Source organism: Phascolarctos cinereus, unplaced genomic scaffold (genome assembly GCF_003287225.1).
Source record: "Phascolarctos cinereus isolate Bilbo 61053 unplaced genomic scaffold, phaCin_HiC Scaffold_5;HRSCAF=322, whole genome shotgun sequence".
Taxonomy (NCBI): Eukaryota; Metazoa; Chordata; class Mammalia; order Diprotodontia; family Phascolarctidae; genus Phascolarctos; species Phascolarctos cinereus.
Window position 1 is genome coordinate 53,707,232 of NW_027555958.1, and position 23,979 is coordinate 53,731,210.

At 43.8% G+C, this 23,979-nt stretch overlaps 1 protein-coding gene across 1 annotated transcript in view; it reads left to right on the forward strand.

Moving 5' to 3' along the window:
- Window positions 1-23,979, forward strand: part of SYT6 (synaptotagmin 6) — a 78,342-nt gene that overhangs the window by 12,884 nt on the left and 41,479 nt on the right. The window contains exon 4 of the mRNA XM_078155503.1: window positions 916-1,474. Within this exon, the coding sequence (XP_078011629.1) occupies window positions 916-1,474 (559 nt within the window). The remainder of the gene's footprint in view (window positions 1-915; window positions 1,475-23,979) is intronic.

Sequence of the window (23,979 nt, forward strand, 5' to 3'; positions counted from 1 at the left end):
CGCCTCAGTATTTGCATTTGTTTACATTCTCACACAGTGTCTAAGTCCAAATCAAATGTCATCTCTTCCATGGAAAATGCATTTCTATAGGACTTTGTGATTTCCCAAGCATTTTCTCACAATGCCTCTGAGATAGATTGTGCAATGATTATTGTACCCATATTACTGATGAGGAAACAGAAATTTTTACAATCAAGCAGATCCCAAGTGGCCTGGTTCCAAGCACTCTTCTGACACACAACTTTCCTGATTCTGCTCAGTTAGTAATAAATAGCCTTCCTTCCTTGGTCCTCAAAAAAACCATATCTCTTTCACTTCTCTTTTACATTTACGCAGTTTTATACTATTACTAATAGCTAACATTTATATAGCACTTGAATGTTTGCAAAATGCCTTATAGATATTTAAATTTTGTTATATATATAAAATTTTGTCTTCACAACACTGTGAGGTAACTATTATTATCCCCATATACGGAAACTGAGGCCCAAAGTGGTTAAATGAGCTTACCTAGGATCACATTTCTTGTAAAGTGTCTGAGGCAGACTTTAAACTCAGCTTTCCTGACTTCGGATCCAACATTCTAACCACTATGCTATGCTAGCTGCTTCAATTATTTATGAAGAGGTCACATCTCCTTTCTAGACTGTAAATCCCATGAGGGCAGTGCTCATGTCCTATCTAAATTTTGTGCCTCCTCTAGCACCTGACACTGTGCTGTGTATACAGTGAGTGAATAATATGTGCTCATTGATTTTAAATGCATTGAATTAGGAATCCCTAAAAGGCAAAGAACTGTCTTATTTCAACTCTGTATTTACTGTGACCTAGTTCAGTGCCTTGCAAATAATAGGTACTTAAATGTTTGTTGAATGAAGACCTGACCTCTCTTTCCCCTTCCCTGCCTGCTCCCAGGCACACCTCCTTTAAGCGCCACCTGCCCCGGCAGATGCATGTCTCCAGCGTGGACTATGGCAATGACCTGCCCCCCGCCGCGGAGCAGCCTACCAGCATTGGCCGCATTAAGCCTGAACTGTACAAGCAGAAGTCCGTGGACGATGACGAAGGCAAGAACGAAGCTGCCAAGACTTGCGGAAAGATCAACTTCAGCCTGAAGTATGACTATGAGAATGAGACCCTGGTTGTGCGGATCCTGAAGGCCTTTGACCTCCCTGCCAAGGACTTCTGCGGCAGCTCAGACCCCTACGTCAAGATCTACCTCCTGCCTGACCGCAAGTGCAAGCTGCAGACCCGCGTGCATCGCAAGACCTTGAATCCCACCTTTGATGAGAATTTCCACTTCCCCGTTCCTTACGAGGAGCTGGCTGACCGGAAGCTCCATCTCAGTGTCTTCGACTTTGACCGCTTTTCCCGCCATGACATGATTGGGGAGGTCATCTTGGACAATCTCTTTGAGGCCTCTGACCTGTCCCGAGAGACATCGATCTGGAAGGACATTCAGTACGCCACCAGTGTGAGTACTTATCTCTAATTCTGCAGTTTCTTGTGGTGGGGTGGCCGTCTCCCAGAAGCCACGTAGTCCTTTTTTGATGGTCTGTTGGACAACCTCCAGAGCAGGGAGGGGGAAAGAGTGGACATTGGAAACTCTGCCCGTGGGCACCTGGCTAGCTCTGAGAAAGTCATCTGAACTTGTTCCAAGTTGTGGAAATCAAAACAGAGCCAAAAGGTTAGGGCATAGAAAAGGAATTCTAATTCTGGTGCCTCTGTCCTTCTTTTATTGCCTATTCTGAGGCTTCTCTTTACCCACCACGCCTCAGTTTCCCATCTTAAAGCTGAGTGTATATAATTCATGTACCCCAAGGGACAAGAGTAAGAGATGAGGTAAAGTAAACCAGAGAACAATACCCACAGATCACACTGCCTTTTTAAAGTGCTTGGAATAGATAATAAAGAACATTCATGGTCTCTTCTCTTGGTGAGCTCCAAGATCTAATAGGAAAAAGGGACAAATCCAAATGAAGATTCATGGATTACATTTGGAGTAATGGCATGAAAACCTGTGGTAGCTAGTAGACCTGTCAGGAGTTCTATGCATATGGGCTGAGGAGGGGCCAAAGTGATCCCAATGAGTTGAGATTATTCAGAGAAGGCTTCCTGGCACTTGGTCTCAAACCAGGTTTTGAAGGTAAGGAAGGGCATGACTTAATAAAGAGACAGGGGGAAGGAGTTTCAAGTGGGATATTTTTAGCCACAGAGTCACAGGCCTGAGGCTTTAGTCCTAATCCCTGTGGCCTTCAATTGCCTACTTTGCTCAGTCCTGTCCTTTGGTGGCAGATTCTTCTGTGTGGCAGAGAAATGTCCCTGAGTGCCTTTGGCATGGTGTATATTGTATCTTCAGAGCCCTTTGGTGCATACAGGTGGGTGGTGGATGATATATGGTATCATTGGTGTTGCTGGACTCCTTGCTACAGTATAGTGGTATCTAGAGCCAAGTGTCATGGAGAACCTGAATATGCTAACAGGGTGGATGGGGTTCCTTTAGTGGTTGCCAGCCAAGATCCTCCCTTGTCCAATGTCACTCTGGCATCTGGTGCAGAGTAATTCTCTCCACCCTTGCTCCTTCCTCTTTCATGGAAGATATTCAATTAATGCAAGTTGGATTGAATTGCTGAAGTATATTGAATGAAGGTCCTAGGGGACTATAAGCTCCTTGAGGGCAGGGATTCTTTTATTGTTATCTTAATATTCCCAATACAAAGCACAGGACCTGATGTGCAGTTGGTGCCTAATAAATGCTTATTGATTGATTAACTGGGGAACACACTCTAAACGGGTAGGGAAAGGAAAGAATTGTTGGTGAGAGAGAGACAGACAGAGACAGAGACAAAGAGAAAAGACAAAATGGGAAGAAATCAACAAATCTCTAGATGGCCCCAGTTTCTACCCTCGAGAGGCAACACTGGGGCAGCATCTATCTATACACACACACATGTCCACATGCACACTTGTGTGCATACACGTGCACATGCATACACGTGTATACATATATGCACACACATACACACACACCACTTCTGGAGCTAGTGTTGGTGTCAGCTGCCAGTCATGGAGGGAGTGATGTTGCTTGCTTGGAGTGGTCCATTTGCTTTCCCAAAGACCTATGGCTTTCTCCACCCCCAGGGCTCCTGTCTAGCCATACGTGGCTTCCCAACAACCCTACTCCTCCTGCCTTCCCAACATTGCATCCCCAACAGCACAGGCAGCAGGACAAGGACGGCAAGGAAAAAGGAACAGCAGATTCAGAGTCAGCCCAGAGCCTAGGAGCTCTTGTCTATAAATCATTCGGAAGTTTACATCTGTTTCTGTTCTTGTTTCTCAGTCTCCCAAGGGACAGAATCCATTATGGTGACTATATATGTCCTGGAGAGAAACTCTGTCCCCACCTTCTATTTACACACAGTGCAGGGGAATGCTCAGGGCAGAGGAACGAAGAGGAGGCAACAGGCATCTGTCCCAGCAGAGGGGCAGGAGGTGAGGTGGGCACAAGGACAGAATGAGGAGGCTAGGAGGCCAGCCACTCATGTTGCAAGCAATACCGAGGCTGCAGGTTCCCAACCCTGGCCACCCTTTTTCTGCTTCTACTTCAGGAAGGAGACTTGGGAGAGGAAGAGGATCTCAGTCAGACCTGCAGTGGACAGAGAACTAAACTTGGAGGACCATTAGGTCCCTGCTCTGTTACTAACTTAGCTAGGTGATCTTGAGCAAGAATCATCATCATTTTAAGCCTCTGTTTCTTCATCTGCAAAATATGCAGTAGTTTCAGTCATATTCAACTCTTCGTGACCCCATTTGGGGTTTTCTTGGCAAAGATACTGAAGTGGTTTGCCATTTCCTTCTCCAGCTCATTTTACAGATAGGGAAATTGAGGCAAAGACAGTCAAATGACTTGCCCAGGGTCATGTAGCCAGTCTGAGGCTGGATTTCAACCCAGGTCTTCTGACTCCAGGCCCAGGGCTCTAGCCACAGTGCCACCTACCTGCAAAATGACATTGTTAGAATAAATGATCTCTGAGATCCCTTCCAGTTCTAACATTCTGTGATTCTGACTTCAAAAACAAATAGATCTTGGTCTAAGAGCCTAGCCACATCACCAGGAAGTCGGGCCCACATAAGAAGCCTTTCTAATTTGGAAGGATCAGCCAGAGCTTACGCTTCCAAGAATGCAGGGTTATAGCCACACCCTGATAAGACACCAGGAGCATAGGATCAGCAGCCTTGAGCTGAAATGGACCAGACAGGTCACGTGGTCAGCAGGGATGACACAAACTTAAGCCTTCTCAGTCTCTGAGAAATCACCCTACTCCGAGGAGTCCTACTCAGGACACGGGAGGTGCTTGTCTGTTTACAGGATGGGTGGGATGACACAGCTCAGTGGTTCGGGGAGTAGAGCTCTTCACCTGGAGTCAGAAAGACCTGAGTTCAAATCCAGCCTTAGATACTTCCTAGCTGTATGACCCTGGGCAAGTTACTTAACCTCTGCCTCAGCTTCCTCATCTGTAAAATGAGGGTATTAACAGCACCTACTTCTCAGAGGTGTTGTGAGGATCAAAGGAGATTGTAATTATAAAGCACTTAGGACAGTACCTGGCACATAGTAGGTGCTATATAAATGTTAGCTATTATTATTATTATTGTAGTTCTTAACCTTAACTCTGCTAAGGAGTTTGTAGATAGATTTTAGTGGATCTGTGGACTTGGATGGGAAAACAATTACATCTTTAGTTCACTACACTTTGCTTTTGGCATTTAAAAATAATTATTCTGAGACAGGGTTCATAGACTTCACCAAACTGCCCTAGGGGTTTACAAGACAAAAAAGGTTTTGAGCCCCTATCTTGAAGGCATGATTCTGCTTTACAGTCAGGTCCCTGAGTCTCCTCTGGGCCTGCCCTGTGAGGGGTGATTCCCCAGATTTGTTACACTTCCTTGAATGCTGGCCAGTTTCACTGTTCTGAAGTGAGCCTGGCAGAATGAGGGTGCTTCTTCCAAGAACAGATCATCCTGCCTTCCTTAAGATACATTCCCTGCCACTTTGGGGGGAAGAAAGAGGGAGGAGGGCACAGAGGGCAAGCAGGCTTTTTGGTTTGTGCTGATTCTAGAAATCCCAGTTTTCTCCTGGCCCTGAAGGCCCAAGTCAGCCTATCTATAGGATTGATAGATGGAGTACCCAAAGAACTAGAGTGGTTACTGAGGGGATGGATAGAGATGAAGGACCTGCCTGTGGTGTCTCTCCACTCCCATTCATCCTGTGGCACATGCCACCTGATTATTAATCTTCCTAAAGTATCGTTTTCATCATCTCACTTCCTACTTAGAACTCCAGTGCCTTCAGGATGAAGCCCAAACTACTCAGCCTTCCACAGTGTTGTAAGCCCAGGCTATACATCCAACCTAATCTTGATGAAACCCTTTGCTCCACTCAGGCTGGTCCAGTCCACCAAGCTCACTCTGCTCATACCCATTTCTAGGCCTTATCTAATACTGTTCCCCTTACCTAGAATGGCCTTCTTTTTCCCCTCTGCCTCTCCCTTGAGGCCGTCTTACTGCTATTCTCTCCCATCACCCCCTTCTCTAGATATATCGTCTACATCAAAGGTGTCAAGCATACAGCCCTCTGCCACATTATGGGGCCCTGCAGTACTCCTGAGTGTGGCCTCAGATTAATCAGACCGTATTAAAATCTAATTAGAAAATATTTAACAAGATAAATAAAAATACAATAAAATATAATGTCAGTATGTGGTTTTCTAAATAAGTATGTGGCCTGCAGAGATCCTCATGGACAGTTTAGTGACCTTGTTTCTATTTGAGTTTGACGTCACTGGTCTATATCACTCTTTTTTAGTCAAATAATCATATCCTGCCTGATACAACATTCTAATTAATTTACTTGTGTCTTATTGTTCCAACAAAACTGGGACATTCCCAAAAGATCATGTCCTATGTAGAATCTTATTTTCCCTGTTACTGCCTCACATAGTTCTCTCTCTCTCTCTCAACATAATTGATGCTCAGTAACATTAGAGGTTGGTGCTTTTATTAGAATAGAGTACTCCCAAAGAGTAAATTCCCTCTACCACTGCTGATCATTGCCTTATGGTCCTAGAGAGGTGCCTAGAGCTGTAGGAGGTTGTCACTTGCTCAGGGCCCCCAGCCAATGTATGTCAAGATAGGATGTGAGCTCCATCTTTCTGACACTGAGGCCAGCTCTATAGCTACCAGACCATACTATTTCTCATTCTGGAGAAGGCTCCACAGCAATAGCTTACATTAGATACCACTTCCTAGTTTCTAAGGCACATTCCTCAAATAGGAATGAAGTACAAGTATGATTATTCCCACTTTCAGATGAGAAAACAAACTCAGAAAGGTGAAGTGACTTGCAAAGACCCCCAGCTAGTAAGGGTCATTGGAGTCAAGACTCGAACCTACATCTTCACACTTTAATTCCAGTGATCTCTTCCTTGTATCAATACTGCTACTTATAAAAATAACTCATTTGTGTGACACTTTACAATTTGCAAAGCATCTCTTTGAGGCAGGTATTGCAAGTATGGTTGTCACCATTTTACAGATGAGGAAATCAATGGTCAAAAAAAGTTAAGAACTTTGCCCAAGGTCATGCAGCTAGTCAGTGGCCAAACTGGGACTGGAAACCAGGTCTCCTGCTCTTACACTCTTTGCATTTGAATGAATGAGTGAATGCAGTATGATTTATTGGAAACGTTGTGCATAAATATTAAGGACACAGTAAAAGTAAGGAAGGTATCAAAATGGAAATCAATTCTATTGATTCAGAATCAGGTTTCCTGAAGGAAATATTGTATAGCACTTGATACAACAAGCATCAAGCCAGGTTTTGAAGGAGTGTTGGAATATGGCTTGATGAAAAGCAGAAATAATAAGTTAGAATGGATAAATTCTGCATGGAGAGTGACAAGCAAGATAATGTGGCTGGATGGGAATGCCATGCTGGGAAATGATACAAAATAATGAGGGGGGGAAAGGGTGATGTAGTAATCATGGGCTTCATGCTGAGAAGGACGTTAGAGACCATCTAGTATAACCCCATCAATTTCCAAATGAGGAAACAGAGGCTCAGAAAAACAAAACTACTTACCCAAGATCATACAGGCAGGACACAAGTCCTCTGCCTTCAAATCCAACACTCTTCTGACTGTACCATGCTACCTTTGGGAATTGGGGCTGCTATGGTGTTTAGAAGCCTTGAAGGCCATACTTGGCAGATTTGCATTGAGGTCAAATGTATTCTTTAAATACCATTCAAGTATTGCTTTACACTCTTGCAGCCAGGAGTCCAAACAGGTAAGGGCCAAGGGGACCAGGTGCCTACAGGTACCTCTCTCCTTCCTGCAGTGCTCACTTTAGTCTCGGATTATAAAGTCATTCCCCCATTCATTTTCAGTGGCAGGATGGTAAATAAAATGATCCCTGAGAAGTGCTTTCAGGAGATCCTTAGACAAAATTTTTTCTTTGAATGTTCTTTTACTAGCCACAAAGTGAACAGAGCCTCAGGGCACATGTGCTCTCATATGCTCTCCCAACCCTCACAAAATTCGGAGACTGCTTAATTAGAATTTGCACTGCACATTGGTTAGAGACGAGCAGACTGATTCTCCTGCTTCAGCTTGTCAATTCTCTTTGGCCATGCACTGAATCACAGAAACTCAGGTTTGGGAGCATGATCTTAGGTGGTCCTTATCTTTCCCTTTGCTTTGAGGCCATTCAAACAATTGTGGACCTAAGAAGGAGACTCTTCTTCTCAGCTTATGTTACCTCTATTTATCTTCAAGAAGGACCAGTAATTTACCACATTTCCCAGCTTCCTCTTACCGTCCTCCATGTATTTATGTTGACAAAATAAGGGCTGTTCCTTACCTCTGCATTACCCTCCCACACCCTGACCCATTCTTATTATTTCTATATAAAGCTGTAGATTTATCATTATAATGGAAAAGCCGTCATCTGAGTTTGCCAACATCTCTGTAATATTGTTGTTATTGCTGAGGAGGCCTCAGACCCTCATGCGTGTGATGCAACTAATCCTACTGCCATTGTGTGGCAGAGGATGAGAATTTGTAATTGGCACCATAAATATGCAGTGTGGTGGTGACCCTAATGAACTCCTCATCTTCCTGCATTTTGCAAGGGTGCCAATCAGTCCAGAGCTAAGTGAGTGAGGGAGAAGGGAGGCAGTGGCTAGAGGGGGAAACAGTACTAATCACACTCTGTGCCTTATTCTTTGAAGTGAGGGAGGAGGGCAAGGAGGCAATGCCTTTAAAGAAGGAGGCTGGGAGCCAGAAGACCCAGGTTTGAGTGCCAATTCTACTATTTAGTAGGTATGCAATCTCAGGCAAGTATCTTCACTTTTCTGGGCCTCTGCTTTCTCATTGGTAGTGTGGAGATTGGACTGACTTCTAAGATCCCTTCCAGCTTGAATGGTCTGTGACTCTACCACAGTGCCTTGGAGAAAGCCCTTGGTTCTCTGGCTTTTACATCAAATGTGTTATTGTCGATAGCACAAGGAGAACAGGGTATAGATTTCAATTATAGACATAAATTTCCAGAGTGCTAGGCTGTTGGGCATCATTTCAATATACCTTTCCTCTCCTAAAAATATAAAGCATAGGCTCCCCAAAAGTTAGATAGATAGATAGATAGATAGATAGATAGATAGATAGATAGATAGATGGATGGATAGATGGATAGATGAATGGATGGATGGATAGATGATAGACAATTATTAAGGGCTTATTATGCACCAGGAGCTGTCCTAAGTGCTGGCAATACAAATAAAAGAAAAAAGATGGTTCCTATTCTCAAGAAGCTTAAATTCTAATAAGGAAATACAAAATATAAAAGGGAGCTAAGAAGTAGAAGGACAGTGTAAAGAAGGGTTCCTATGCTGGAAGTGGGGGGGAAGGAGGCAGCTGGCAGAGAGGTAGAGTAGTCGGGAGAGTGAGTTGAGCTGGGCCCTCTCAGAAATTGAAGAGAATTCTCAACCATTTTCTGGGCTCTAGGAAAGTCCACAGTACTGGGGAGTCTGTATCTGACATAGGGGAACAACAAGGCCAAGGGGTTCATGAACCCTAGTGCTTTCTTCCTCTTCACATTTGGTACAGGCCTGCGCTTACACTGACCATCATCGGCAATCCTCTGCCTCCCTCTCTTTGCTCAGCAGGAGAAATTGAAGACCCATGATGTTAACGGGAAATTAGAGGGCATATGGTCACATAGCTAAAGGCAAACATGGAACGGGTCCCTGTATGATTGGACTTAGCAAAGGATTTGTTGATGGAGGTGGTTTTTTTCCCTTTTAGGCTGCTAATTCATAGAATATTAGAACTAAAAGAGACCTCAGAGGTCATTTAATCCAGCCCCTTTGGACCCCTTTTCCTCCTGAAATCTGTCACTTGAGGGGCAGGGATGTGGGATTCTTTTGTGGGACTTACCTTCTGCCTTTTTCCTAAAGTTTCTTCCTACTGATGTTGTTCTTGGTATTAAGTCATTTTCCCAAGCCCTTCCATGTACAGGTCCCTGTCCTGACTTGTGAGGAGGTTGAAGGATAGGGATAGTGATGAGGATATAGCACTTCTTGGAAAAAGACCCAGGCTAATAGGGGAATAACTTAAGAAGATGTCCAGTGAGATATGTAAACATATACCAACTAATAAGTTCCTAAGCAGTGGATAGGGCATAGGGTCTGAAATTAGGAAGACCTGAGTTCAAATCCAGCCTTCAATATTTCCTAGCTGTTTGGCTCTAGGAAAGTCACTTAATCTCTCTTTGCCTCAGTTTCCGCATCTGTAAAATAAGGATAACAACAGCACCCACCTCCCAGGGTTGTTGTGGGGATCAAATGAGGTAATAATTACAAACTGCTGAGCATAGTAATAGGCACTATGTAAATATTAGTTATTATTATTATTATGTTTGTGCTAAAAGGATCCAGTATACAGCAGTGAGCAGAATTTTATCTGGACTAATTAGAGAAGGCTTCCTGGGGTCTTTGGGGCCAGGCCTGAGGACAGGGTTGGAATGCTTGTAGTTGGAGGGACAAAGCATAATGGGGGAGAGGCAGTGGGGCTTGCTTCTTCAATTGCTTTTGGAGAGTGAAGCTTTTGCTCAGGGCTGAAAATCCAGAGGCAGTGAGATAACAGCTTCCTTTGGACAGGCCTAGACTTGCATCTGTATTATCCCAGGCTGCCCCAATGAACAAACTGTGTCCTCTCTGACCCCAGCCATGTATATTGAGGGGAAATTTGCTCCCCTGGACAGGCTTGCTTGGCTGGAAAAAATTTCATTTCATTCCTTTCTCACCCCTGGATATTCAGGCCAAAGGACACTCCATAGTGGCTCCCATACTTCTTCCCGTGGTAGGTGCAAAGACCGGCAATTGACCGATGATGGATTCATAGCTGTGACTCACAAAATCACATCGGTATAGAAATTTTCAAAGTACCATTGACTAGGAGTTTTAAATGACACCTTCAAAGTGCTAAGCTTAGGTTTGAAGACTCCCAGCTTTAGTCTCTGCATGTAGGAGGACTGGATGGGAGAGAGGGTATAACCTTTAATGAGGAGGGTATAGCCTTTAACGAGAAGGGTATAACCTGGTTATTCTCTGACTCTTCAATAAGTCAGCAAGGCTTGAGCCCAGAGAAGAGATAGAAAGACATATGGATGGATGGATGGATGGATGGATGGATGGATGGATGGATGGATGGATGGATGGACAGATAGATAGATGGGTAGATGGATGGATGAATGGATAGATAGATAGATAGATAGATAGATAGATAGATAGGTAGGTAGATAGATAGATAGATAGATAGATTGGTTGATTGATAGATTGATAGACGGGTGGATGGATGGATGGATGGATAGACAAACAAATAGACAGACCAACAGACAGATAGATAGATAGATAGATACATAGATACATAGATACATAGACAGATGAATAGATAGATACATAGATACATAGACAGATGAATAGATACATACATACATACATACATATATACATAGACAGATCACTTGGAATACTTAAGTTCATACTCAAGTCTTTCAATGAGTTAATACTATAACAGGAGACAAAACAGTTAAATGCATAATTATAAAGGTAGGTTGAGAGTTAGCATGGTGTTGTGAATAGAACACTGGTCTTGGAGCCAGAAGAACTTGGTTGGAATCCTGGCTCTGATACTTATCATTTATGTGATCAAAGGCAAGTCCTTTAGTCTCCCTGAGCCTTGATTGTAGAATGGGAATAAAAATTGTACTGTCTAAGATGAAGGTGTTGCTGTATTCAGCCTTGGTCAGAACACATCTGGAACTTTCTGTTTCAGTCCATGGTGCCTCATTTCAGAAAAGTTAGCAAACAGCTGGAGCCCATCCAGAGAAGGGGAAAAAGGGTGGTGAGGAGACTGGAGGCCATGTCCTATGAGAATCAGTTGAGTATTTCATTTAGAAATAAGGAGACTTAGTGGGGAATGCAATAGCTTATCTTGAAGTTTTTAAAGGGCTGCCATGTAGAAGAATGATTATGAAATAACTCAATGCCAGAGCTGGAAGAGACTTTACAGATCATCCGGACAAGTCCCATCATAAAAAGACATGGGTTGGCCATTGAGGTAGGTTGAAACAAGCTACCAAAGGCTGCCCAGGGAGTGCTATTATGGTCTTCTACAAACCAAGACGCAGAAGCCCATACCACTTGAACTTGGAGGGCAGAAACCTAGAGGGTGATAGATGTAAAGTGAAGAAGGACAAATTTAGGATCAAAATAAGGGGAAACTTCTTAGCAATCAGTCCTGTCCCAAAAGTGGACAGCAGGTAGTGAACTTCCCAATATGGAAGGACATTAGTAGAAATAATAATAATAGCTAACATTTATGTAATGCTTTAAAGTTTGCAAATTCCTTTACGTATAGTATCGCATTTGTTCTTTACAATAACCCTGAGAAGTAGGAGCTTTTTTTATCTTCATTTTACAAATGAGGAAGCTAGGACTGAGAAAGGTTAAGAGACTCTCCCAGAGTCACAGGCTAGTTTCTGAGACAGGATTTGAACTGAGGTCTTCCTGACTCCAGGGCCAACGCTTTAGACTATCTAGGTACTTTCATTTTAAGTGGATCATTTGTCAGGGATGTTATAGAGGGGATTTCTGTCCAGGTATGAGGTGGAATAAATGGCATGTGAGGTCCCTTCCAACTCTGAGACTCTACCAGGGGTGGGGAACCTGCAGCCTCAAGAGCACAGGTGGCCCTCTAGTTCCTCAGGTGTGGCCCTAATCAAAGGACGCCCCCTTAGGACTCCCGCTATTGAGGCAAGGTGAGCAGCAGGAAAACCTAAATTTGTATCTTGCCTCTCACACTAGCTACGTGAGCAGAAGCAAGTCACTCCATGCTCCAGATGCAAAAGGGTGCTGGGTTTAAAGCCAGAGTAACTGAGATCAGTGCCACTTATAACTTGTGCTGTTATGGGCGAAGCATTTCACCTCCCTAGTCTCAGTTTCTTCATCTGAAAAATGAGAGGATGGATTAATTGACCTCTGAGGTTCTTTGCAGATCTAAATCTATAAAAATGATGCAGCTTAACCTCTCAGCACCTGGAGGCATCTCTCTGACTCTCAATTACTGAGGAGTTGCCAGTCAGTATGATTTTGGGGGTGCAGGGGGAGTCTTCATAGCAGGAGTTTCCCCATGCCGATTAAATCATAGGTCTTAGATCAAAAAGGATCATAGCTAGAATTTAAAAAGGGAGATGTACATAGAGTCATCTCGAAAAGGTCAAAGGACAAATTCCCATCCATAGCCAAGTCCCAAGAAGGGAAAACCAGGAATTGTCCTCAGGCTGCCTGCCTAGATGGAAGGAGACAATTTCTCTCAGCCAGCCTGGGCTGCCTCACCAGCCTGTTCTGAATAATAGATGAAGGAAAGCCAGTCCCAACGCAACACCGAGGCTGAACGAGCCACCATGGCTGCCAGTTGTCCTACCCCCTGTCCTCGGCTCAGCCAGGCCTAGGGTGGGGATCAGGCTGGGGGGCTTCTACATTAGCCTGCTTAGCAGCCAATTGGCAGGGAGCTGCACAGCAGCCTGATTGCCTTTCCTGGATTCTCATTTATCCCCGGTCTCTTGAGCCTGGCCTCATTACCTTCATTATTCTTTGGCTCCAGCGCAGTGCTCCTCCTGTTCCTTCCTATAACTTGGGGGTGGGCGGAACTGTTTAACCCTTAATATTCTGTGCATCCTGAGTCAACTGAGGCTGTAGACACGAAACACTCCAGCAGGTTCTGTGCCTGGGCTGGGCCAAGAGCAACACCCAGGAATCAGTGACAATGCCTTTGCTCACCTAACTGACAAGGAAAGGCTGGGAGAAGAAGGGAGTGAAGGCATTTCTTAGCGGAGCAGGCAACATCAAAGCAATGAATCACTTCTGCTGATGACTAACAGAATTATCATGTAGCCTTCTCTAGCCCTAGAATAACTAGGACGCAGACCAGGAGGACAGGAAGATGCCAGAGTCCCTGGCAGGTTGGACAAAGCCTGATCTCAGAATGATGGAGCCAGGGATCTGTCCTCTCCCCACATACCAAAGCCCAGATTCAGCGTCATGTCTGTGTTCTAGTGCCAATGGCATCTGGAGGTTCAGAGCTAGAGGCAGATGCTTTGGGTCCAAGGTATAAAAAGTTCTTGGCTTTTCTGAGAAAGAATTTAGCTAAAAATCCATATGAAATGGGAGAAGGCATATGGTATGGTGCACCTTTGCAAAGCGTCACCATTAGCCTCTCTGAGGTTACATGGGCATGTAGGTGGCTCAGACCTGAGTTCAAATCTGGCCTCAGACACTTCCTAGCTGTGTGACCCTGGGCAAGTCACTTAACCTCTGTTTGCTTCAATCTACTGGAGAAGGAAAAGGCAAACCACTCCAGTATCTTTGCCAAGGAAACCCCATGAACAGTATTGGTATGCTATGGTCTGTGGGGTTATGAAGAATTAGACACGACTGAATGATTGAACAACTATGAGGTGTTCTTTGTAGATTAGGTATGTTAGGAGACCAAGTGAATAGATCTGCATTTACCAAATCTGAATTGATCCGTATTCTCTCACTCAGTCTTTCCCAGGTGAGGAGTACTGAGTATCTGTTCAAGTAGAGTGAGGAGTTTTTCACAAAGGGCTTGGGAGAATCCCTGCTAATAGACCTGTTAAGGGACCTGACCTTGGCTTGACTAGTGCTATGTGCTAATCAGATGAACTCAGTAACTGCAGTATTGTATTAAAATGTTTTCACTTACTATTTCTCAGTTAAGCTTTTCACAAGAGAAGCTTGGTCCTTCTCTCTGGAGCCTCAAAGGAATTGAATTTACAGGCCACTGGGCTCATGAAACAGATAAAAGAACCCTACTCTCTCCTCTACCCCTTGGTCATATTGACCAAGCCAACCAGTCTTGCTGGGTTCTTGTAGATCCAAATTCCTTTTGGTGACAAGGCCACATCTATGTTCAATCTCTCTCTCTCTCTCTCTCTCTCTCTCTCTCTCTCTCTCTCTCTCTCTCTCTCTCTCTCTTCTCTCTTCTCTCTCCCTCCCTTGAGATGACTTACAGAAGATGGATTAGTCAAGTAGCAAACCACTTTATGTCTCTGGACTTCAGTTTTGTCATCTGGGAGATGAGGGCAATCAATTGCATGATCACCAAGATCTTCCCTTCCATTTCTAACTTTCTATGATCCTAAGAAAACAGCATGTCATGCCCTCACACTAATAAGGCCTTCATTGGTATTCTGTGCACTAGAATGGTATAAATATCTAATCTTTTCCTCACAAGAGAATGAATGGGCAATCATTTGGCCACAGTTTCATGCATCAACAAAAATCTATTTCTCTAACACGGGGCACTTTATACTTTTCCCCCAATTCTTTCCCCTGAATACATATACACTCGTCTGGCTGCTTCCATCACCCAATAACAAATAGTGACATTTTCTCTTGGAGAGAGATTATTTGGTCACAGGGGAAACAAGCAAGCCTCCCCTGTGCACACAATCATAGAAGTGTTGTTTCCCAGATTCCTTCTGGAGGAAACAACCTCATTGGCTTCACAGTGATTTGGAGCAATGGGGCCACAGTGCAGAAGTGTGACCAGAGATGGAGGGGCCCAGGACGGGGAGCTTGGTGGCTCCACAAGAGCTCTGGAATTTTCTTACAGTCCTGCTCTGCTTTCATGTTGTCGTTATTATTGTTATGGTTCTTTTTTACCAAATTGTCTGGCTTGATTTTTCTCCTTAACCTCCTGTCACGTCTCCTGCGTGAATCAATTAGAGAGAGATTTGTTTAAGGGGGGCAGACAGTGTGGTGTAATGGAAAGAAGGAAAAAGGAATGAGCATTTGTCTAGTGTTTACTATAGGCCGGGCACTTGACATTCGATCATTTGATCCTCTCAACAAACCTGGGAGGTAGGGACTGTTATTATCCCCATTTTACAGATGAGGAAAATGAGGCAGATAAAATTTAAGTGACTTATCCAGCTAGTAAGTGTCTGAGGCTGGATGTGAACTCAGTTCTTCCTGAATTTAAGCTGAACCCTCTATCCACTGCACCACCACCTAGATGCCTCTGGAGTCAAAGAACCCAGACTCAAATATTGTCTTTAATATTCACTACCCTTGGGCCGCCACTTAGCCTCCTCGGGTCTCATCTGTAAAATGAGGGGCTTGGACTGACTAACCTCTGAGGTCCTTCCAGTTCTAAACATGGTTCTCTAAGGAAGAAGAACCACTTTCACCTTGGGCGAATCAGGGAAGACGTTATAGAGTAGGCAGCTCCAGATTTGGGCCTTGAAATACAAACATTTCGGGGGCAGCTAGGTGGTGCAGTGGATAGAGCACTGGACCTGGAGTCGGAAGGACCTGAGTTCAAATCCAGCCTCAGACACATAATACTTACTAGCTGTGTGACCCTGGCCAAGTCACTTAACCCTGTTGGCTAAACCAAAAAAAAAAGTATTTTTAAGCAAGCAAGTGCCATGATTAGGAATTAGGAAATGAATTAAGAAGATTATTTTGGCAGCTGAGTGAAAGAGGGATTGGAGAAAGAAGAGGCTGAAGGCAAGAAGATTCTATTTAAAGGATATTACAATAGTCCAGGTGAGATGTCATAAAGCCCTAAAGCAAAGTGATAGCCGTATGAATGGAATGATGGGGTAGATACTGTGGAGGTAGAGGCAATAGGAGTTGGCATCTGATTGATTGGCTGCAGGGGGTGGCGGGGGAAGAGTCACAGATGACTCAAGTTGTGAGCCTGGGTGACTGGGAGGAATGCGGGTGCCATCAATAGAATGAGAGGAGATGGGAGGAGGGGCAGGTTTGGGAGCAGTGGGGGGGGAGGAAGATGATAAGTTCAATTTCTGACATGGTGAGTTCTAGGTGCCACTGGGGAGTACAGGTAGAGATGTCCAACCACCATTTGAGAGTTCAAGACTGGAACTTCAGGGAGAGATGGGGCCGGCTGCATAGAAGAGATCCATCTCCGTTGAGGTGATTGAAGCAATAGGTATAGAAGAGGAGAGAGAAGGAAGAGGAAGAGGAAGAGGAGAAGGGGAGGGGAAGGTTAGGGGAAGGGAGGGGAGAGAGAGAAAAGAGGGGAGGAAGAAGAGGGGAGAAAGAGAGAGAGCTGAGGGAAGAATCTTGGGGGACACCCACACTTGGGGGGGCATTAATGAACTAAGAAAGGAAACTAAGAAAGAACAATCAGAAACATAGAAGAACCAAGAAAAACAGCATCAAAGAAAAAAAAAAAGAGAAAGTATCCAGGGTAGGGGTTTAGCAGTGTCAAATGCTGCTACAAGAACAAGGAAGGAAAGAAGTGAAGAAAGGCCATTGGATTTGTCAATTAAGATGTCTTTGGTAACCTTGGAGGCAGCATTTTTAGGGTTAGCAATACAGAATTAGAAGCTAGATTATAAGGCGTTGATGAGTAAATGGGGGGAAAGGAAATGAAGATAGTGAGTGTAGACAACTTTTTGTAGGAGTTTCATGGTGAAGAGGAGTAGATAGCTTGAGGGGAAATAGCAGAATCAAAGGCAGGATTTTTGAGGGTGGAGAGAACTGCCTACTACATTTCCATAGATCTGCCCATTGCTTCATGGTAGAGAGGAGTGAGAGGAAGCAAGGAAGCAGTAGAATAGTGTAAGAATGGGAATAAGTAAGTTACACTTATATAATACTTTAGAGTTCGTAAAACGCAGCAACTCTACAAGGTAGGCAGTACAAGTAATATCTACATTTTACAGATGAAGAAACCGAGGCATGAAGCAGTTAGCACAGTGCCTGGTTCTATATAAATGTTACCTATCATCATCATCATCATCATCATCATTGTATCTTGCCCAAGATCATATGGTTAGTTAGTGGCAGAAAAGAGAATCAAATTCTAACTCTTTGAGTCCAATCCTCTTTTTTCTATACCATAATTCTCCCAAGGAGTCCCAAGAGTCTCTAGAACAGAGTATTTTAACACATGAGTGCTTCCTGACACCGTGAAGATGGGGAACTACCATAGCAGTAACTTCTCCAATGAATGGATGATGACCTATTTAGGATTTAATTGATAACCAAGTTTCCTCTAGGGTATATAGAAGTTAAGGGACTTGCCCAGGGTCACAATACAATGGCAGTAGTAGCACAGACCAGATTTAAACACAATCCTTCCTACCTCCATGCCTAGCACTCTCTCCACTGTGGCCTACTGCCTCTGGTATTGAATACCAAAGGAATATAGCCAAGAGAAAGAACAAAGAATGGTTCCCATTCCTCTCCTCTTGGTTTCTACTACACGCTGGAGACCCAGGAAAATTTCCCTTGACCCTGCCATTCCCTCAAGTTATCTCCTCCTCTTTGTTATTAAACTTCCAACAAGGAGTCACCTACATTCACTTTATCCATTTCCTCATCACCTACTTATTTATCAGCCTCTACAATGTGGCTTCTAAACCTATTATGCTACTGAAAATATTGTCTCTGAGGTTACCAAGAGGTTGAAGCATAATACATATGAATGGGATCAAACTATTATCAGAAAAGAAAGAATGAGTAGAGACCATTAAGAATGATCTCCTGTCTATTTCACTGAACACCCCCTTAAAAAGTATTTGGATATTCACACTTTTGAAAGAGGTAATGGGGGTTGCGGAGGGATTGTGGCCTCATTGAATAGTCAAAATATTGTTTATACCTTTTTATCATTAGCAACAATGCAAAAAAAATGTGGCCCTCTGTTGTATTCTGGCTTATCACAGTCACTCCCCTTATATGTCCATCTGGTCCTCATTTATCACAAGCAATTTTCATCGCCATCAACTTCATTTTACTGTTATGTTTGCCCATTGATTAGCATTTACTCCTAGTGACAGTGCAGTGCCCCTCTGCTGCGTGATAAGTCTGCAGCCCCATCAGAGGCTTAGTTGAAGCCAGAAGGGAAGCTCTTGCTGGCTTCCACTTTTCCTTGAGAATAAAGGTAAAAGGGGCAGCTAGGTGGCACAGTGGATAGAGCACCAGCCCTGGATTCAGGGGGACCTGAGCTCAAATCCGGCCTCAGACACATAACACTTACTAGCTATGTGATCCTGGGCAAGTCACTTAACCCCATTGCCTAGCCAAAAAAAAAAAAAGAGAGAGAGAACAAAGGTAAAAGGGGGGGAGAAATGATTTGAGGAGCTAAATTGGTGTGTATATCCCTAACATGTTCCTACATTGTCAGTGAGATTGACTCTTCACATCTCAATTTCTCAATGCCAGTGATTGGGACAGAATGACCACATTCATTTGCCTTCTCATAAACCTGATGCAGTGGAAAGAACCTTGGATTTAAAGGCAGAGGATCTGGGTTTGAATCCTACTCCTCCACCCATGGGACTTTGGTGAGGCCACTTAACAATCTCTTATGTTCAGTCCCCTCATCTATAAAATGAGGGGGCTGGACCAAATATCTGCTAATGGCCATTACATCTCTAAATCTGGTATCTATGGACGAGCACTTGTTTTGTGTAGTGGGAGTTTCTTGTTGGCTACAGGTTGGTCTGGGTGGCTTCAAAGGACCCTTCCAACTCTCAGAGTCTGTGATCTTAGGAGTCTCTGTTCCTCTTGGACTTCTAGACTGGCTAATGTCTTGGATTTGCCCTTATGCTTGTAGCTGGGCTCTAGTGCTTTGCACCTGCTGATACATGGTAAGTGAGAAGGCAGGAAAGTAAGCAACAAGCATGTGTTAGGCACTTACACTGGGCTAAGTACTGGGGATATGATAAAAGTGAAAAGAAAGCCCTGCCCTTAAGGAGCTTACATTCTAATGGAGGAAGAAAACACATAAAAGGGGGATAAACAGGGAGAATACAGGAGGTACCCTTCAAGGATGTGATGGCAAAGTCTGGAGAGACAGAAGCACTGCTGGGAGGGGAATGAAGCGTGGCCACTTGGGACCCTCCCCAAAATGGAGACCCTTAGGAGAAACTCACAAGTGGAGGAAGGAGACTAGCATGTTGGAGGGATGTTCCTGGGTGAGAAGACAACTAATCAATGCCTGTTAATGAATTGATTGATTGTAGTACTAGCCTTCTTTGATTGTTTGGGGGAGGGACAAAAGTGTGCCTGTCTCCCTGGTGGTGGGAGTGGAAGTGGGGGGACTCAAGTGGTGCCTTTTTTCCAAAAACCTAAAGGAGAGGGCCTGTCAGGAGCACAGCCCGCTCCTTCCTCATGACTGGGTTTACTCATAGCTCTTGTACTGATATTTTGGACCACATGCCGGGAACTTTTAGTGAAGGAGAACAATTCAAGTGGAGCGATGTAAAGAGATCCAGGGTTAGCTGCATGAGCTCAGGAGCTCAGAGATCGTCTCATCCAACCTCCTCCCTTTACAGATGTGGAAGGGAATGGGAAAGTAATGAGTACTTCTATAGTGCCTACTATGTGCCAGGAACTGTGCTAAGTGCTTTACAAATATGATATTATTTGACACTCACAGCAACCCTGGGGGGTAGGTGCTGTTATTATCCCTATTTTATAATTGCAGAAACCAAGGCAAACAGAGGTCAAGTGACTTGACCAAGGTCACACTGCTAGTTAGTGGCTGGATTTGAACTCAGGTCTTCCTGACCCTAAACCCAGAGCTCTATCCATTGTGCCATCCAGCTGCCTCTAACTAAATCAGGGTAATACAATTTCAGCACTGGAAGAGACTTCAGTAACTAGCTAATCCAACCCCTTCCCTCAAAAGAATCCCCACCATTACACACCTAAGCGGTCATCTAGCAAAATGCCAGAGCGGTTTCTTCATAAAGCGTGGGTCTGACTATGCCACTCCCTTGCTCAACACATTCCAGGTGCTACTTATCCCTTAAAGGTTCAAATGTAAAGTCGTCTGATTGGCAGTTCGATCCCTTCGTAAAGTGGCCTTGCCTACCTTTCCGGCCTCATTACTCTCCTTCGTGTGCACTGTAATTCAGCTCAATTGACCTTGTTATTTCTTGGACACAAGACTTTATCTTTCATCTCCGCATCTTTACACTGGCTGTCCTCCATGCATGAATGCATTCCCTCCTTGTCTCTTCTCTTGGAATCCCCAGCTTCCTTCAAGGCTTAACTCAGATGTCCCCTCGTACGTGAGTCCTTTTCTGATACCCACAGCTATCAGCACTTTCCCCCCCAAATTGCCTTATATCTATTTTGTGAAGAACTCTATAATGAATACGTCATCTTCCACTACTCAATTTTAAACTCCTTGATGTCAAGAACTGTTTCACTTTTGTCTTTGTGTTAGCACAGAGCACACAGTAGGTATTTAATAAATGCCTATTGATTGACTGATGGAACACCACCAGGGAGAGCTCCTGAAGCAGCCCATTCTACTTGAGATAATTCCAAATATTAAGAAGGTTTTTCCCTCCATATCAACCCCCCTGCAACTCCTACCCTGAAGCTTTGAAAAGTTAAGTGACTTGTCCAAGGTCACACAATTAGCTAGTGAACAAGATAGCTCTGAGACTCAGGCCTCAATCATGTAACAGCTAGCATTTAGGTAGCGCTTTAAGGTTTACAAAGCTCTTTTCATGTTATCTCATTTGATTCTACATGGTAACCTTGCCGGGCTAGGTAGATTATATATTTATACTATTGGCAGCAGGAGGCAGAGGGGAGAATAAGCATCAAATGCCTACTACGTGCCAGGCACTGTGCTAAGCGCTTTACAAGTATTATCTCACTTGATCCTCACAGCAATACTGGGAGGTAGGTGCTATTTTTATCCCCATTTGACAGGTGAGGGAACTGAGGCAGACAGACTTTAAGTGACTTGTGCAGGGTCACACAGCTAGTAAGTTTCTGAGGCAGGATTTGAATTCAGTCTTCTTGACTCAGGTCTAGCCCTGTAACCACTGTGCCACCTTTCTATCTACAGCTATGCTTGATTTGAATTCCATATACTGCCTGTGGTCTTCTCCTTCTTTTTCCAGCTTTCCTTAGTATATTGTCTTCCCTTGTTAGACTGAAAACTCCTTGAGGTCAAGGACAGTCTTTCTTTTTCTTATTATATCTCCAGCACTTAGCACAGTGCCTGGCACATAGTAGGTGCTTAATGCTTATTTATTGAACACATCCATCCATCCATTTATCTATTTATTTATTGAGTGTCTACTTTGTGTAAGGCACTCTACTAGGTAATGGGGATACAAAGACATGGTCCCTGCCCTCACAGAACTTACATTCTACTGATCCCTAGTTGGGTGCTTTTCCCATCCAAACCTGCCCTGATCTGTCACTACCTTGGCTACTTTGATTCATTTTTAAAGAATCTCAGATTCATTTAGGGTTATATACTCATTTATAATTACTTATCCTGAGTTACATGACCAACAGTAGTAAAATTAACTAGCGTGTCAATAGCAACATTTTCTCATTTTAGTCATCTGTTTGCTTGCACTCCACCATCTTGGCTCCGCCCTCTGTCACATACCTAGTCATCTCTTTAATACTTTGATGCTAAAGACTTTTTTGTGTTAGGTCAGGTATATTTGAGTGGAGGACAAGAGTAGGAAAATGGTTTTCGAAGCCCTGAAAGGTGGCTCACTTTCCTTTCCATATTGGAGAGCAGAATCTTCCTCCATGAAAAAGAGACTTTAGTTGAAGACAGGGCTGGTGGTATGACTGGAGACACTAAAAGGGTTACCCATCCATTAAAATCTCTTCCACCAAGTCTGTTCTCTCTTCCTGGGTAGAGTCATTCCTTTGAGTTAAAACAGTGTCTTAAAAGATGGCCCCATTTAAAGTGCTAACTAATAATCTGAACAGATTTCTCTAACACATCTACATAATTAGTCTATCATATAACTAGATGTCACTGCAGATAGCAGAGAGCAGGGGCCTAGAAAGAATGAGACATATATGGAATAAGTAAGTTTTGATGGAGGTCTGAAAGAGGCGGCATGTCTTGGGGACCATAGGCCCCAAAAAGTTGGGGAAGGGTAGTGCAGCATCTCATAGAAGGCACCAAAATTGGACAGTAGGGATGAGAGGTGAGGCCAGGCTACTTAAACTTTACAATTTTGTCTGGGATCAGACCTGGCTTAATAGTTCCTAGGGAGCCCTAAGGATGGACTAGTGTGGTATCAGTGAAAACCACTCAGGAGGAAAGCTCAGGTCCTCTGGCATCTCTGCTTTAGGATTTTTTGATGGCAAAGGGGAAAATGAGGGCATGGAAGGAAGCATCAGGCAAGTGCCTTTATCATGCCAACTACTGAGATACCCTTGATGGATTCTTGATGGGTAGACATTGAGGTCCTGGTAAAGAATGAGATCTCCCCCAAAAAGGAGAATATAACCCTTGTAGGGGTTTTCTGGTACATTCTACCCTCTCCCCAAAGAATATCCTTTTAAGAATGCTGCTTCTTCCCTCCAGAGTAGGCCCTTAAGAAGAAGCAGCAAGGGGAAGGTTTAACCTTCCTTGCAAAGTTACAGACCTGACCTTGTCCTATGACTTCTCCCCCCCTTAACCTCCACTCCCCCACTGCCATGCTATTGAAAAAATATGTGCTTCAACCCTGGACACTGTATGTTTTTGGATAAACAAAGGGCTCAGTTCCTATTAAAAGCTTGGTCTATTGACTTTCTTCCACACACCTCAGAAGGGTTTCAGTCACCAGGTGAGTAGCATTTTGGGCCACCTGAAGAAACTACATTTTGAGAGCAAAGATTCCAGGGAGTCCACAGGGGAAGGCTTCTCCCAGAGAGTGTTTTGTGGGTAGGGAATAGGTACTGTAGCTCTTTTTAGCATCACCTCCCATGTAGAGAGGTGGGTTTATCTTCTTGCCTTTACAGAAAAGGAACCTGAGACATTGAAATGAGAATAGATATTTCAAGTTGTACAGCCAGGCAGATAGGCAAAAGTCTCCATTGAGCCTTTACAAGGTAGATGGCACAGTATTGCCGTTGGGAATACATATTAAGGTATAGATATGGTCCCTGATATCAAGGGTCCTCTGATCCAATGGCAGTAATAAATAATAGCAAATCACATTTTCAATCAATAAGTTAGCATTTATTAAGTGCCTGTGCTATATGCCACACACATAGAGATAGGTGCTAAGGATTCAAAGACAAAAATGAAACGTTCTCTGTTCTCAGGGAGCTTGTAATCTATACATAGAGAGTAGGAGAGATAGGGAGGGGGAGAGAGAGAGAGAGAGAGAGAGAGAGAGAGAGAGAGGAGAGAGAGAGAGAGAGAGAGAGAGAGAGAGAGAGAGAGAGAGAGAGGTATATAAATAGATTAATGGATAGATAGATGGATGAATGGATGGATGGATAGATAAATCAATAGATGGATGAATAGAGATAGATGGGTAAGTAGATATATATATGGATAGACGGATAGAGATAGGTAGGTAGAC